At 36.0% G+C, this 15,956-nt stretch overlaps 1 protein-coding gene across 1 annotated transcript in view; it reads right to left on the bottom strand.

Annotated features, from left to right (window-relative positions):
• Window positions 1-15,956, bottom strand: part of RFX6 (regulatory factor X6) — a 52,820-nt gene that overhangs the window by 10,898 nt on the left and 25,966 nt on the right. Inside the window, exons 7-13 of the mRNA XM_005896856.3 lie at window positions 11,843-11,950; window positions 8,008-8,085; window positions 7,777-7,890; window positions 5,641-5,690; window positions 3,133-3,292; window positions 1,836-1,980; window positions 428-537 (exon numbers count right to left, since the gene is read on the bottom strand). Coding sequence (XP_005896918.2) covers window positions 428-537; window positions 1,836-1,980; window positions 3,133-3,292; window positions 5,641-5,690; window positions 7,777-7,890; window positions 8,008-8,085; window positions 11,843-11,950 — 765 coding nt within the window. The remainder of the gene's footprint in view (window positions 1-427; window positions 538-1,835; window positions 1,981-3,132; window positions 3,293-5,640; window positions 5,691-7,776; window positions 7,891-8,007; window positions 8,086-11,842; window positions 11,951-15,956) is intronic.

Raw genomic sequence — 15,956 nt, forward strand, 5'->3', positions numbered from 1 at the left:
AACACAAAATACTGAGCTCCTGGAATTAAAAAATGCAAATTACTTAAAACTATATCTTCTGTCACCTTTTATGAAAACATGCTTTTTAAGAAAAGGGCCAAAAAAAAAAAGAAAAGGGCCAGATCTTTCCAGTTTTATCTTTCACTACTGATATTACTCAGTTGTAAACTTATTGACTGATAGCGAAGGCACAGTGGCTTGTAGTCTGTCAGAAAACAATAAATAAAATCCAATTCATGTCCAATGCTCTCAAATCTGCTGTATTTCTAATATTGATATTTGACTTAACTTATTGGTAGGGTTTCAAAAGCTTTTCAAAGCATTATTACACATATCCTATCACCACTCCCCACCACTCAAGAAATTATAGCCAGTTTAGCATTTTCTATTAACAAAATCTTATTTTCTGAATATATCTGAAAAATACCTTAATAACTCTCTGCTCCACCACAGTATCCAACCATTCAATGAAAGCCTCCACAGTGGCATTCTTCTTAAGGAGATCTTTCAGTTCTTGAAACACTGTGATAGAATCATCTACCATGGAAAAAGAAAAAAAAAAAAAAAGAAAGCCTAATATTGTATTCTATTTTGAACCCAAGATAAAACCTAAAACTAGAATAACTGGTAATTTTATAGTATAAAAGGGAAAGACAGGTAGATTAAATTAAATGTGTTAAAGAAATGAATTTCATATCCTGGAAACTAACAAAAAGTCCTTAGTTCTTGACTCTTCAAAATTTTGGTCACAAGTGTATATGTCTTGGTATATACTGAAATGCAGGTTTATATATTATACACTAGGGAGGAATAAGTTGTCAATAGAGATGATAATTCGTTTTGGATGCAATGCTTTCATTAAATGCAATGGATTAGTTGAAAGTTAATGAATGAACTAAGCTAGACTTGTTGATTTCCTGCTTTCTGAAATACCCTTTATCTTTAGCAAAAATTAAATTCTGCCCTGCAGAAATGAGCCACTTAAATGAATAATCTTTTATCATGTAAAAGTTAAAGGGGCAGTTTAGGACTATCATTTTATTAAACAGTTTGAGGTTTACTGAATCCCAAAGGGTAATATAATTTTGTTAGGAAACATAAAGCAGGACTAAGGTTGGCCTGTCCCGAGAGAGCAGTGAGTTATAGCCTATAGGAGGCTGCATTTTTTTTTGGTGTTTTCAGAGAGAAATGGTAGGAAAAACAGTTGGTTGTTATCCCTGGGAAATGGAGCTTGGCTGTGTGGTCACATATACTGGCTTGGTAAATGTCAGACTGTCCAAACCTAAGCAGGGCACGTCTGCTTTGTAAAACATGATTGCGTTGAGATACCATTTTGATATGCATTGTACCCCATGTAATGCCAAGAGTGGAAAACATGGAAATGCATATGTGTGTAATATAAAACTGGAAGAAAACTCAAAACCATTTTGATTATTCCTAGGATTTTTTCCATTTGGGTTATTTCTAGACAATGAGATTATAGATGGCTTTTATTTTCCTCTTAACATTTTCTATATTTTCCAGGTTTTTCACAATCAGTAAGTACAACTGTTTTAAAATAGAGAACAATTTTTTCAAATTAAAAGTATTTCTATAAACTAAGGTTTCTCAATGATTGTGTAGTCCAAGGGGACACTTGGGAATGTCTGGAGACATATTTGGTTGTCACAACTTGGGGTGGCTGCTACTGGCATGCAGGGGATAGTGCCCAGGATGCTGCTAAACATCCTTCAATACACAAGACAGTCTCTGCCCCATCAAACAGTTATGCAGTCTAAGACATGGATAGCACTGAGATTGAGAGACCCTGCTCTAAATAGAGAGAGAAGGCTTACATTCAGTGTAGATATCAGATTCAGTGTCTGTGCTGCCCGAAATGGTGAGAAGGGCCTGAGATCCGATGCTATTCAAGTCAACCTTTTCAATATCAGATACCATAGAATTCACAACATGCTGGTCAAAGAGAGCTGGTCTGGCAATCTGCATAAAGAAAGTAAAAAGGATACTAAGTTATGTCATTGATCTTCCATCTAAAGAAAAATTTAGCTTCTAGAGAAATAATTCTCTGAGAGAAATGTATTCTAAATAACTCATTTCTTATTTTAAAACTAAAAGCAGTAGCTGAGACTCATGGTCATCTCTGTTAAAGGTTTGAAAACTATTTTTGGAATAAGAAAATATATATTTTTAACCCATGGTCATAAAATAAGAGTTTCACAATGTTATATTTCTTATCTGAAACTATCCTAAGCAAGTCTTTCAAAATTTCAGAGGCTGATGACCTTCATAAAACAAAGGAAAATTTGAGGAGAGGGGAAGTATATTTTAACAATATACAAACACATAACTCTAATTTAGGAATTACTTTTTCCTCCTATTTAAGAGAACTAAATTAGAAGTAGTTTAAAATGACTTCCCTGGTGGCTCAGATGGTAAAGCATTTTCTTACAATGTGGGAGACCTGGGTTTGATCCCTGGGTCAGGAAGATCCTTTGGAGAAGGAAATGGCACCCCACTCCAGTACTCTTGCCTGGAAAATCCCATGGACAGAGGAGCCTGGTAGGCTACAGTTCATGGGGTTGCAAAGAGTCGGACATGACTGAGCGACTTCACTTTCTTTCACTTAAAGTGTGTTGTGGGTTTCAAAATATCAGATGGTCTCATTCCCCACAATCTATTAATTTTATTAATTGGGTTTATTTATTAATAGAATTCATGTGGCAAATAAGAGTTTTACATTTTACATTATATTCAAAAGGTTTTTTCTCTTTTTACTTTCTATTTTAAAATAATTTTAAATTTGCAAAAAAGTTGCAAAAAATAGTGTAGAGTATTTCCATATACTCTCTACCCAGCTTCTCCTTATGTCATCATTTTACATTACCATTGTATATTACCAAAATCAGAAAACCAACGTGAGTACAATACTAGTAACTAAACTACAGACATAATTCAAATTTCATCAATTTTCCCACTAATGTCCTTTCTCTGTTCTAGTATTCACTCTAGGATCTCACATTGGATTTAATTGCTGTCCACTTTGTCCTCAGTCTCTTAAAGTTCCTCAGTCTTTGCTAACAAATGATTTAATTTTGATTTGGTGACTCAGATACCCTTGGCTGACTGACGTACCTGTGCAAGATGTAAGAAAGATGTTTGCCGTTTCAGAGATGATACAAATCTTCTCACAATAGGTATTTTCTTGTCAGTTAGAGCTTCTGGCAAATTTTCCAAGGATGAAACAACCCATTGTTCCCAATTCTTAGCAAAATTTCTTATGTCTGCTAATAAGCTATAAAAATTCCCAAAGAACAAAAACCTCTGTATTAAATACTAAATAGTTCACAATGCATTAAATAAATGCAGTTTGATAGAGGTATAGTATTATTCTGTGATTCTAAGAACATGACTGAAGTCAGCCTAGGTCTGCCATTTATCATCTTGATCAAAGTACTCAATCTCCTGAAACTCTAATTTCCTCATCTGTTAAATGGGAATAAGAATAGTATTCATGTCACAGGATTATAATGAGGACTACATGAAATGATTCATGGAAAGTGTTTGGGTTAAAACTTGGATGGCAGAAAGTGATCAATAAAGATATACTTTATTATTAATATTGATAATTCAATCATCTTCTGTAAAATAGTTCTGGGAAAAGGTAAGTGTGCACTTGATTGTACATATCTTGGCTTCTTGAGAGACATGCATTGGGATCACAATGCATTTCAGGTATTTAATATTTGTTTCTAGTAATATATTCCTATAATTCTACATGATTCCTATATTTCAAATTCCTAATAATTCCTATAATTCAAATATAACTATAGAATAAATTACCACAAATTATAGGACCTCATTTAGAAAATTGCAAATGTTGGTTGTATAAATATATTATGAGAATATACAAAAATTTATGTCAGTCAACAACCTACATATGACATCGTAATGAAACTGATCTAAATATATTTAGGATGGGGCATATGTTGGGGAGCAGTGACATGGTAAAGGAATAAAAATAGGCAGAGTTTAGAGTTAAACAGACCTTAATTAAAATCTAGGTTCTGCTTCCTACTAATTTGGGCAAATAAATTAACTTCTTTGTACTCCAGGTTCCTCTTTGTGACTTTGGGATCATAACAGTTTGGAATACTGTAACAGGTTGTTTTTCAAAAAAAATCCAATTGTTCAATGAAAAGGAATTGATTAAATATAGTATTTTTCAGATGCTGGATGTCTATCCAATCATTTAAAAAATGCTCATCTGTATTTGTTGATATGGGAAGATTTTCACAGTATACTGCAATAGTATGTGTACTATAACTCCATTTTTTAACATTCCTAGAAAAAAGTTTGTGAGATAATAACCTGACATTCAAAATCTAAGATTATCAGTGATTTTTTAAGTGCACTTATGCATGTTTTTCATTTTCTAAATGAATACAAACTACTTGCATACTTAAGAGAGAAATATATAAATAGTACTTTTCAGGTTGGTTGTAGGAATTAGGTGAAATAATTTGGGTAAGATTAAACTCCCACACTATGTTTAATAAAATTCAGCTGTTACTACTTGTTAGCTACATGGCTGAATGGCTCCCCAGGTGGCTCAGTGGTAAAAGATCTGCCTGCCAGTGCAGTAGATGCAGGAGGCTTATGTTCGATCCCTAGATCAGGAAGATCCCTTGGAAAAGGAAATGGCAACCCATTCCAGTATTCTTGTTGGGAAAATCCCATGGAGCCTAGTAGGCTACAGTCCATGGGGTCACATTGGACACGGCTTAGCGGCTGAGCACAGCACACACAGCCCATGACTGAATGCCTGTCACTAGGTAAGCATAGCCGTTTTGCTGTGACACAGAAGTGTTGTCTACCTAATTCAGAGCTCAGATTAGATGTTTAAAGACTATATAACAATAATTACAAGAAACTATTGACAGACCAACTACTATTTAAATAAACAAACCAGTCTAGAGGAAAAGGTAAATAAAAAATAAAGATTGTTTTATCAATCATCATGTATTTATTGAGAACCTATTATCCCCGCCTATGTATATTTGTATCCCCAAATACTAAAATAAATTTCATTACTTTATTAGAATTTATTGTTTTTTAAATTGGCTTTGTTTCAAGTTTCTATTGTTCTTACATCAGAAAAGACTTTGTGAAAAATCTTCAAGCATCATTTCCATTTGAGATCTTACTCCTTTGTTAAAAAGAAGGTAATAATTCCATTATGTTCCTTTCTGATTTTCAAAATTAAGACTAAAGTATAATAAATATAAAACAATTTTCCTTATGTTTTTATTATTGTGGTTATTTTCCACAAATTATCCCATTTATCTCCCTCTAGCCAGTTTCCATTGAAGAACTTCCTCAAGTATCTTAAAGGTCAACTATACTTAAATATTTATTTTTCACTTGGGCAGCTCTCAAAGGGATTTCAGGATTGTCCCATCAAATTTTGTTCATTGAGGTTTGAATATAAAGATTGGGGCACATCTCTTCAGCTAATACAAACGGGCAGGAGCAGGAAAATAATACTGGTGAATGAATGAATTTCTACTGAATGTTTTGCTTTACTATAATGTATAAGGTTAAACCCTTTACAAGCAAGTATATTTTATTGACTGAACCTACCTTTCAGGCATTTCTTGCATTGTGGCAGGAATAAGTACATCTGTAAGAACCTTAATCACAGCAAAAGAGAGTTAACATAAAACCTTACTCAATATTTCTATAGACACACTTATTCTTTGTCAGCTACTTTTTATTCCGAGCTTTCCAGAGAATAATATGTTAACTTGTTTCTGAAAGTTGTACTTTTATCTCTAAAATGAATGTATATGTGAGCTGTGTATGTGTGTTTGTGTGTGTGTAAAAGGCAAGGGGAAGGGTCTATAGAAATATTGCAATGCCAGTTAAGCAGGTGACATGAATATACTGAGTACAGAGTGCTAGTTTTCAGAACATAAGGAACACTGAAAAGAAAGGGCTAGGCTGACTGCACCTTAAACATGGGTGAGATAGGTTCTCATCAAGGATGACCTTGATGAGAACAAGTGGAAAGAAAAAATTAGTGCTAACTGATACCAGCTCAGGAAAAATGGATAAATCAAGGAGATGGGGAATCAGAAGGGTTATGAATAGTATGGACCCCTTGGGCTGGCTCATAAACTGAGTGGGCCAGCCTGGGGACGAGGACCAAGAGGGCTTCAGGAGATATTTCAAAATGAGAGTAAACACTCGTCTGCAAAGGCCTGTGTAGCCTACTAGCAAAAAGCACATGTAGTCCACGTATATGAAACACTAAAGCCAGACTGTTGTAGATGCCCAGTATGCTCGTCACCAGTGAACTGGCCTTGGTAATTATGCACAGTTTTAAGGACTAAAAGCTGACCAATCTCTAGAGGTGGGATGAAGGTCTTGCCAAAGCTCGTGTTACAATACACTACTCTCTTTACAGTGCTCACTGTGGGAAAAACTTTGTGTGTGGAAAGGTACTTAAACTCTGGACTTTTGTGCTGAAGGCAAAGAAATAGACCATTTGGCAATGGGGAAAGCCACGCTTTACAGATATTTTTTGGAGGTCTGAAAGACAGTCAGAACAGCTTTTCCTTGCTGCTGGTAAATGTGCGTGTATGAGCCCAGGTCTCATACCTACTTTTGGAACCACCTGCTTTCACCTTTCCGATTACTTCCTCATGTCTTAAACGTTGCAGATAATCACTTAGTGCAAACTGAACCATTTCTCTCTGGATGATGATATTCTTATTTGATCCAGAGAAATGAGACAATCCTTGCCCTCCTTTGTTTTTCTTCAACTTTAATTAAAGGTAGAGAATATACAGCACTACTCTATTCTCTTATCCTGAAGTAAGGAAGAATGGGACAGAGGATGAAAATATGGACTCCCTCATCCTAGGTCAAGCCCGCCTACTGGTTCTCGACATGCAAAGTTGCTTCTGGACTGTTCAGTGTTTGCTTCACTTCTCTGCAAAGTTGAAAATGTAATAGCAGCAACTAACTAAGACGGATTTTTCCTCCAAAATACTTAACAGGGCTCCAGCTTGGGTTTTCTTGCTTACCCAAATTATTAATATGTTTTAAAAGGAAAGCTTTTGTTTTTCCTTATGACAATTTAACAGGTTAATGCAGATAGACTCAATTCAAAATACCCAAATTGTAGCACAGTTTTCTCCCTCAGCTTGGACCTGTATCTACTCTAACTTGGGAACAGATTCCTGGGGGAATTAGCTTTACCCTCTTTCCAGCTGAATGGCTGGTTCTGTGGCCAACCATCTCCTCTTTGCTTTCAATATCCTTCCTGATCCTTCTATAGACACTTAGGGACTCTTGTTTGGCTTAAGAACAAAATTCATCATTAATGCATTAACATTAGAGATTTCCAGATTTTTCAAGTTATTAGTCCTGTAAGAGTGCTTAATTCTGCTTTTCCCCAAACTCTGATACTGTGAAAAAGCCACTATTTATTCTGAAAACATCTTAGACAGTTAATAAAATTATGTAAGTTTTTATGGAAGTGTGTCACATTTAGAATCATTCTTAGCTGTAAACAGAAACTGATTTTTGTTTTACTTAATATAAATTTACATTAAAATACATTCACTATTACATACTATTAAGCTGATTGCTTTCTAATCAGAAAAAATTAATAGTGCATCTCCAGCTAGAAATAACAAGTTTTACTGAAAACATATTGAAAAGTTTAGATGGAATGAGAAATACATGTTTAAGTCATCCTAAAGAGCTTACCTTATAAAGAATTGAGTCACAAACACAGAAAATGTCAATTATAACTGGGTTTTCAAGCAGGGGAAGAAGATGATCAGGCATTCCTTGCCAAAAGTGTAATAAGAAATGCTGAATCTAGTTGAGAACAAAGAGTATGTACATTAACATTTTTCCTTAACATGAACTTGTATGAAAAACAAGAAAAGAATGTTTAAATAATACAGCCAGCAAAGCGTTCTTTGTTACTCTTACCTCCTCAAAGTTCCCATTTATTGCATTGTCCAAGATGCACTGGCAGTGAGTTTTGTACATCATTATTAGGGTATCAACCTATATTGAGGAAGAAAAATCTTAACAAAAGCACCCTTTCAATGCTGCCTTCATTTTGTTCATGCATACATTTGTTCATATATTCAAGCACATAGTTAAAATTCCTGTTATGTACCAAGCACTGTGCTCAATGCTGAGGAAACAAAGGTGAAGGCGTAATTCTTATTTTAAGGCGCACACTGCCTTGTGAAGGGACAAAGGCGAGCAAATGGATAGTTGCAGGACAGTGTGATAAGAAAAACGAAAAAAGTGATTGTTTAGGGAACTATCAGTCAAAGTGACATTGTAATTTTCTGCTTAATAAGGAAATCTCCTTTGATTGGAGAAATAAATGTAAAATGATAACATACATGAACTCTTCCCACAGTTTTATTAAGCAGGTGCTTGGGCAGCGTGGTGCAGGGGTTTCCAGTTTCGGCTATGGAGTCAGCTAACACTGAACAGGCTCCACTGCACTGTTTTGCACAGGTTGCTTTGTCTCTGATCCCAAGCTTTATATCTTCAAGTAGTAATAACATATTACTTATAAGGTGTTGAAGAAGATAAAACAAGACGTGCTGCACATGGAACCATTTTCCTCATGCAAAGTATAAGATCTGACTGTATTACCTCAAATTACTAATAATATTAAATGACTCGTTGGCCAAAAAAGATTTCAACATTAAATGTCTGTTACAAAAATTCTCTGTTTCCATGTATACACTAATACTTGTATCCACAGATAGAAAATCTTAAACATCTTACAATTTGCAGAAGGTTAGAACTTGTTGGAGAAGGCACTGGTGACCCACTCCAGTACTCTTGCCTGGAAAATCCCATGGACAGAGGAGCCTGGTAGGCTGCAGTCCATGGGGTAGCTAAGAGTCGGACACGACTAAGCGACTTCACTTTGACTTTTCACTTTCATGCATCGGAGAAGGAAATGGCAACCCACTCCAGTGTTCTTGCCTGGAGAATCCCAGGGACGGCGGAGCCTGGTGGGCTGCCGTCTATGGTGTCGCACAGAGTCGGACACAACTGAAGCGACTTAGCAGCAGCAGCAGCAGCAGCAGAACTTGTTAATCTTCTGGGAAACTAGGAACACCCATGTTCAAAACATTTTTATTTTATAAGCTAGAAATATTGCTACCTGTTACAGGTTGTGTGTTCTATGTGAACAGAGGAACAGGCTTAGATGTTAGAGGTGTGAACTCTGCCTGCAGGATACCTGGATTTGAATGCTAGCTCTCATCTGCCACTTAGTAGCTATGTGATGTCGGGCAAAGTACTTAACATTTATGTGTTTTAATTTCCTCATCTATAAAATGGAGATCATAAAAACAGTAAATATCTAATCGGGTTGTTATGAGGACTAAATAAATTAACACATGAAAGTGGCTGGAGTAATCCATAATACAATACTATAGTTAACTATTTTTATCTTTATAGTATCTAGGGTGGTGATGGTGACAGGATGTCCTACTCCAATTCTTTGCTCTCCAACCTTTATCCCTGCAGCCCACCGACATCAGACATCTTTGTGGTTTAGTGTAAAGCTGTATAATGATGGCATGCAAATTACCAATCTACCTCTAAGGAGGTATGCTGACTACACACCTCTGCCAGGATATGTCACCACTGATGCAAATGAAATATGCTCTTTACCTTAAGCAACAATTTTCAGATGGGCCGCAAGACATAGTTTCAAATGAAGATAAGAACAGCATGAATGATAGAAAGGAAATAATAACTGTTGTCAAAAATTAACCCTTTGACCCCTGAAAGCCACTAAAGAACAAGTGAACTTTTATCTTCACAAGTGTTTCCATTTATTTGTGTCAATTTTGTTTTCTTCTATACAGAAAGCATCAAAAATTGTAAATCTTATCATTGGTACTTTGCTTATTTAATAGTTACACAGTCTTAGGGTAAGAACTTTTCACTGTAGAATACTTTGCAGTCTTTATAAACATAATTTTGCTCAATTTCCTGAGAACATACATCACATTATAGAGGGTAGAATCAGAGGCAAGTCTTCGCTCTAGTAAAGTCAGTGAGCAAGAGAGGGGGTAGCACCTGTCTTGAGTGACGCTCTGATGGGGGCAAAAAGCAGGTCCCTCAGCTTCAGCAAACACCGTTCACTGGGGTCAGCTTCCCACTAGGCAGCCTCCATCATATCTGCCTCAAGAAAGTACGTGCTTAAAAGTGTTCCGCTTCAGCCACACCCCTCTTTCTATGAACTGACACGTTGCCTGGGGAACTTGGCTACTGTCTAGGTAGGTAAAAGGCAGGGCCCAGCTGTCCTCAAAGGACAAAGGGAAGTATGGGGCTCATGATGGGGGCCACTGGGAATGAATTTAGAAACCAGAGCTTATTTAAGCATCTTGAATACTGAGTGAGAAATGATCTACAGACCAGTTTTTCAAGTTGACAGATAAGGAATTCCTTGGAGGTTAGAGAAGGCTGAAATAAACTACTGGAACATGTTCCTCACTTCTTTTTTTCTTTATTACTCTCTCCGTCTACCCTCCTCACCTGGTATATTTACATAGTAAACATCTTCTTGATATGTTTGCATGTGAGCCATCCTCTCCACAAAGGTGAGCCAATAATACCCTCCCCCGAAGAACTGTGTTCCCCAAGGTCCCGCAGATTTCCACAAGTTCCCCCACAAATTGTCACATGTTAACATTTACTGGAAGTGTCTCCAATCTGAAGTGATAATATCATATTATTTCCATAAGGTTAAAAGATGATGTGATGACCTTGAGAAATGTGATGGGAGAGGAGCATAGTAGGAAGTGGACATACTTCAGGAGGCTTGCCTGGATCTGGGAACTACCTTCAATATTTTGCCTGTTCCTAACTGGGAAATAAGTCTGTCAGTATTATGAATTAGAATGAAGTTACTGTGCATCTCTACTTATCTATGAATAGACCTTTTTAACAGCATGTCATTTTTATTTCCAGTTTCTACAAATGCCCATTACTAAACACAGCTGGACTTTGTTAATCATATTCATCTGTCTTTGCACCTTAAAAATATGAACTGACTTAAATATACTCTGAAAGATATTTTCTCAAATGCTAATAGAAAATGAACTTTAGTTGAAAAGAATGTAGAAATCTTTATGCTCTGATATAATAGCGGATCCTGCTATTAGTCAGCCAGCAGATACCCAGCAAATGCCTCTAGAAGTTTAGAAATAGGGGAGCATTTAGCTTTAGACTTTACTACATAAGCAATGCAATTTATTTTATAAACTGAATTTCAGGAAACTGTTTCTTCTTTAACTTTCAAAAAATTTTGCAACAGAGCACAAAGTTTCATAATTGAGAAGAATCTTTGGAATCTTCGAGTAAGGTATCACCCCCTCAATGATAGGAAAAAATTCTGTCCTAGAGAAGTGGTTGATGACTAATTACTGAAATGAAATGGTGCTAGTAGAAAATATCACACTTAAAATGAAAGAAATTGCATATGATAGGCACATTCTAGGATTTTCTTCCTTGATACTGAGTTTTAAATAAAAAATAAACTTTAGTCTTTTGAGGTTTATTTTACCACCTTCTGATAATATACTATCAGGGAGATGGTAAATAATTAATTGGAAAGTCCTGAATCAATGTTAGTAAACATTTGTCCCTCCTATAAATCAGTCAATTATGTTTGATTATGCAGATTTCTGTTTCCCACGAGTGCCATGAGATTCCCAGCAAATTGAGATATGGAACCAACATATCAGAAAATCAATAGAGAAGTATCTTTAATTGATACCTTGTCCTTAGAAAGGCATCCTTGGTACACAAGGTGTTGAGCGCTGGGGAATTCTGGAAGAAGTGTTCCAGTTTTTGAGCTAAGTGAATATTTACGAGTGAAGCCACCCTATAATTTAAAAAATGAAAAGAAATAAATCATTATCAACTATTTGATAATGACAGAGAATTCTACAATATACAATTCTAACAATATAGAAACCTACAAAATTTCATTCTTCTTTATCTTTCAAACCATAACAAGTCAGGAGGTTTGAGTAAACTGTTTATTAGATCAAATACCTGGATAAACTAATATTTCAGCAGAATTACTGTTGCCAAATCATACATAGTTTCATAGTTGGGGCCTTTTTCTTTTACTTCGGATTTTAGTTTTAAACACTTTTTCAGTTTTCACAACTTTTAGAAATTTTAGTTCACAAGTTTACATTTGTTAATGACATGTTTTAAAGAGCTACTTTTAGGCTACTGAAATTACTTTACTATGAAAGGGTCAGAAATTGCCAAATTCATCTATGAATTACCAAATCATTTATGGATTAAATAAATGAGATGGTAAGAAGTTTTAATTTATTATGCCTCAGAGATAATTAGTGGTAAAATTGTGATTGAAGCCTAACTCTTCAGATTCCCAAACTAGTACTCAGGATTTTCCCATCTCAACCTCCCTCCCTCTGCCAAATTCAGGTACTTGTTTTATTTTGAATCCTTTGGAAAGCACCCTTCAAAGGTTGGAGAAGGAAATAGCAACCTACTCCAGTATTCCTGCCTGGAAAATCCCATGAACAGAGGAGCCTGGTGGGCTATATAGTCCAAATGGTTGCAAAGAGTCAGACATGACTGAGCCACAAAGCACCCTCTGGTAGTTTCCCGAAAATCAGAAAAAGTGACAAATAAGTAACATATAATACTGCAATTCTAATGTACCTACAAGAAACCCACACATAGAGAGAAAGAATACATAGTCATGGTGGAACCAGAGCCTTAGCAAAGGCTTCCCAGATGGCTCAGTGTTAAAGAATCTGCCTTTAGCACTGTTAGGAGGTGTAGGAGATGCAGGTTGGATCCCTGGGTTGAGACGATGCCCTGGTGGAGGAAATGGCAACCCACTTCAATATTCTTGCCTAGGAAATCCCATGGACAGAAGAGCCTAGCAGGCTACAATCCACGGGGTTGCAAAGGGTCAGGTGACTGAACATGCACGCACACACTCATAGGTCGCAACTGATTGTTGGTTTTGTTTGTGGAGAATGCCTACATATATTAACATTGATGAATTACAAAACCTAATGTTGAATGGGCTTCCTTGGTGGCTCAGAGGTTAAAGTGTCTGCCTGCAATGCGGGAGACTTGGGTTCGATCCCTGGGTTGGGAAGATCCCCTGAGAAGGAAATGGCAACCCACTCCAGTATTCTTGCCTGGAGAATCCCATGGACGGAGGAGCCTGGTGGGCTACAGTCCACGGGGTTGCAGAGAGTCGGACACGACTGAGCGACTTCACTCACTCAATGTTGAATGAAACCAGAAAGTCATAGAAAAAGTGAATCCATTTTTATGTAGGAACAATAATAAATAATGCATTGGTGGTAAATTGGACAATGATAAACAACATATAATATTAACTATTTTAATCATTTTAAAAGATACAGTTCAGTGGTACTAAGTACAATCATCACTACATTGTTTAATAATGATGGTATACACTCATAAGTGATAAACTTCAATGAATGACAAAGGAGTAATTAGCACCAAATTCTGTGAGCAGTAATGTTTGGTAGGGACAGGAAGTGATTATGGTGAGGGCACAAAGAGGACTTTTCTCTTTTAAACAATGAGGTAGGTTATGAGTTTTTATCTTAGGCTTATTTTAAAAACTCCGTGTGTGTGCATGTGTTACAATAATACATTTCCCAATAAAAATGTTAGAGTGCTATGGAAACACATATTAAGGAACAGAGTATATGTCTTTTGACTATTATTTAAAATTCTCATGTTGATAAATAATAGTTTTGTGATAGAAGCTAGCAACACATATGGAACATCAACAGAGGGAAGAGTGCCTAAAGAAAAAAAGTCAAAAATTAAATTTGTCTGGATATGTTAACAAGTGTGTACAAAGCTGGTATAAATCAAATGATAATATTCTGTCTAGAACCTATAACACAAAAAGAAAGGAGAGATTGATAAACTGGGAAAAATTAGATGTTCATTTTAATTCCACTAGTAGGCTTTCTATTTTAATTGCACTAAATGAGGTGCCAAATCTTAGACCAGCTATGGAGGTCTGTTTCTTTTTCTTTTCTTTTTCTCTCAACTGATGACTTCACTACTCTTGAACGATTAGGAATCTTTTTTCCAAAAGAAAACAAGAAGGAACCTACAGAAAAGAAACAATATGATTAGAAGCAAGAGGGTCTGATTTATGAGGAAAGATTAAAGGATTTAAGCTGCACAGTTTGGTTAAGTGATGACTAAAAGAGAGCATGATAACAGTCTACAAATATTTGAAAAGCATATACCAAGGAGGGAGGATTTGCTATTTATCTTGGTACAAAGCTGTTAAACTGGTCATGAATGGTTGATATTAAGGAGAAGGCTATCAGGGAAACTTCCTGGTTGAAATGTATGAAATCAAGGGACTATTCCCTAGGAAATAATGGCAACTTCATTACCAGAGCCACTGAAAACAAAATTGGACCCACACTGGAAGATTCACAGGAAAAGTTTTCTTCGACCAGGACAAAGTATTAAAACTAGGTTTCATTTGTTTGTTTATTCCTGGCAATTAAAGGGTTCTGAGACTTTCTCTAAGATATTTTTGAAATGTGAACCACTATATTTATGAATAAAACATTTTAAACAATCAAAATTTATACTGCTGGTTGATAATGACTCAATTTTCTCTCCATGTTTTGTTTTGCTTTTGTTGCCATTGATTTTGTTCACTTTTATATTATGAGACATTTAAAACTTAAAAGAAGGTATATATAAAAAGTAATAAATACTCATACTTACCGTCTTGAGATATCAGACATTTGAAATACTATCGTGGCCTTTTTCGCCCTCTCTAATTTCATTCCCATCCCCCTCATAAGGAATAATTAATGTTCTGGATTTGGTTTATATCATTACTATACAAACCTTTAAAAATTTACCTCTTATGTAAATGCTTTTAAATAACATATACTATTGCTTTAAAACTGGTACCATATAGTATGTATTTTTCTACATGCAATGAGCTTTTTTGCACACTTTACGTATTCAAGATGAACCTAATTTGATTCTTAAGGCTATAGTTCACTCATTTCCAAAGCAGTGTAGTATTTTCTTAAATATATAAAATTTTGTTTTCTTACTATATCATAATGGAATTTTTATTTTTTGGTATTCTGAAATTATAAACAATACTGCAGTGAACATCCACACACATGCCTTCTTGTGCACAGTGTGAAGGTTTCTCTAGGAAGGCAGTCGTAATGTGTGTGAACTTTCTGTTTTATTAGGTATTGCCCCTTCTACCATTTAGAAAAGCTTCTTAGCTCCCATTCTTAACAAGGCTATATTTTAATAGTTTTAATTGCTGCTAGTTCAGTAATAGTAAAATGATTACTCATTAAGGTTTTAATGTTCATTTTCATTTTAAAAATAGATATATTTATTGGCAGGGTGGTATTCAAAATATTTATTGACTACACATTATAAAGGGCTTCCCCAGTGGCTCAGTGGTAAAGACTCTGCAATGCGGGAGCTGCAGGAGACACGGGTTTGATCCTTGGGTCAGGAAGATCCCCTGAGGAAGGGCATGGCACCCCACTCCAGTATTCTTGCCTGGAGAATCCCATGGACAGAGGAGCCTGGCGGGCTACTGTCCATGGGGTCACACAGAGTCAGACACGACTGAAGCGACTTAGCACACACACGCACGCACGCACGCATTATAGAGCCTGGTCTATCAGAACAGGCACCGTGAGCACTGACACTGTGTGTGTCATTCTTTTTCACCTTGGTGACTTGCCTGTTCACACACTTTACTGTATTTCTATTGGGTGGTCTTTTTATCGGGCTTCTCTGGTGGCTCAGACAATTTTTATTATTGAGTTGAACACACTCTAAGT

Source organism: Bos mutus, chromosome 9, assembly GCF_027580195.1.
Source record: "Bos mutus isolate GX-2022 chromosome 9, NWIPB_WYAK_1.1, whole genome shotgun sequence".
In the NCBI taxonomy this organism is placed as follows: domain Eukaryota; kingdom Metazoa; phylum Chordata; class Mammalia; order Artiodactyla; family Bovidae; genus Bos; species Bos mutus.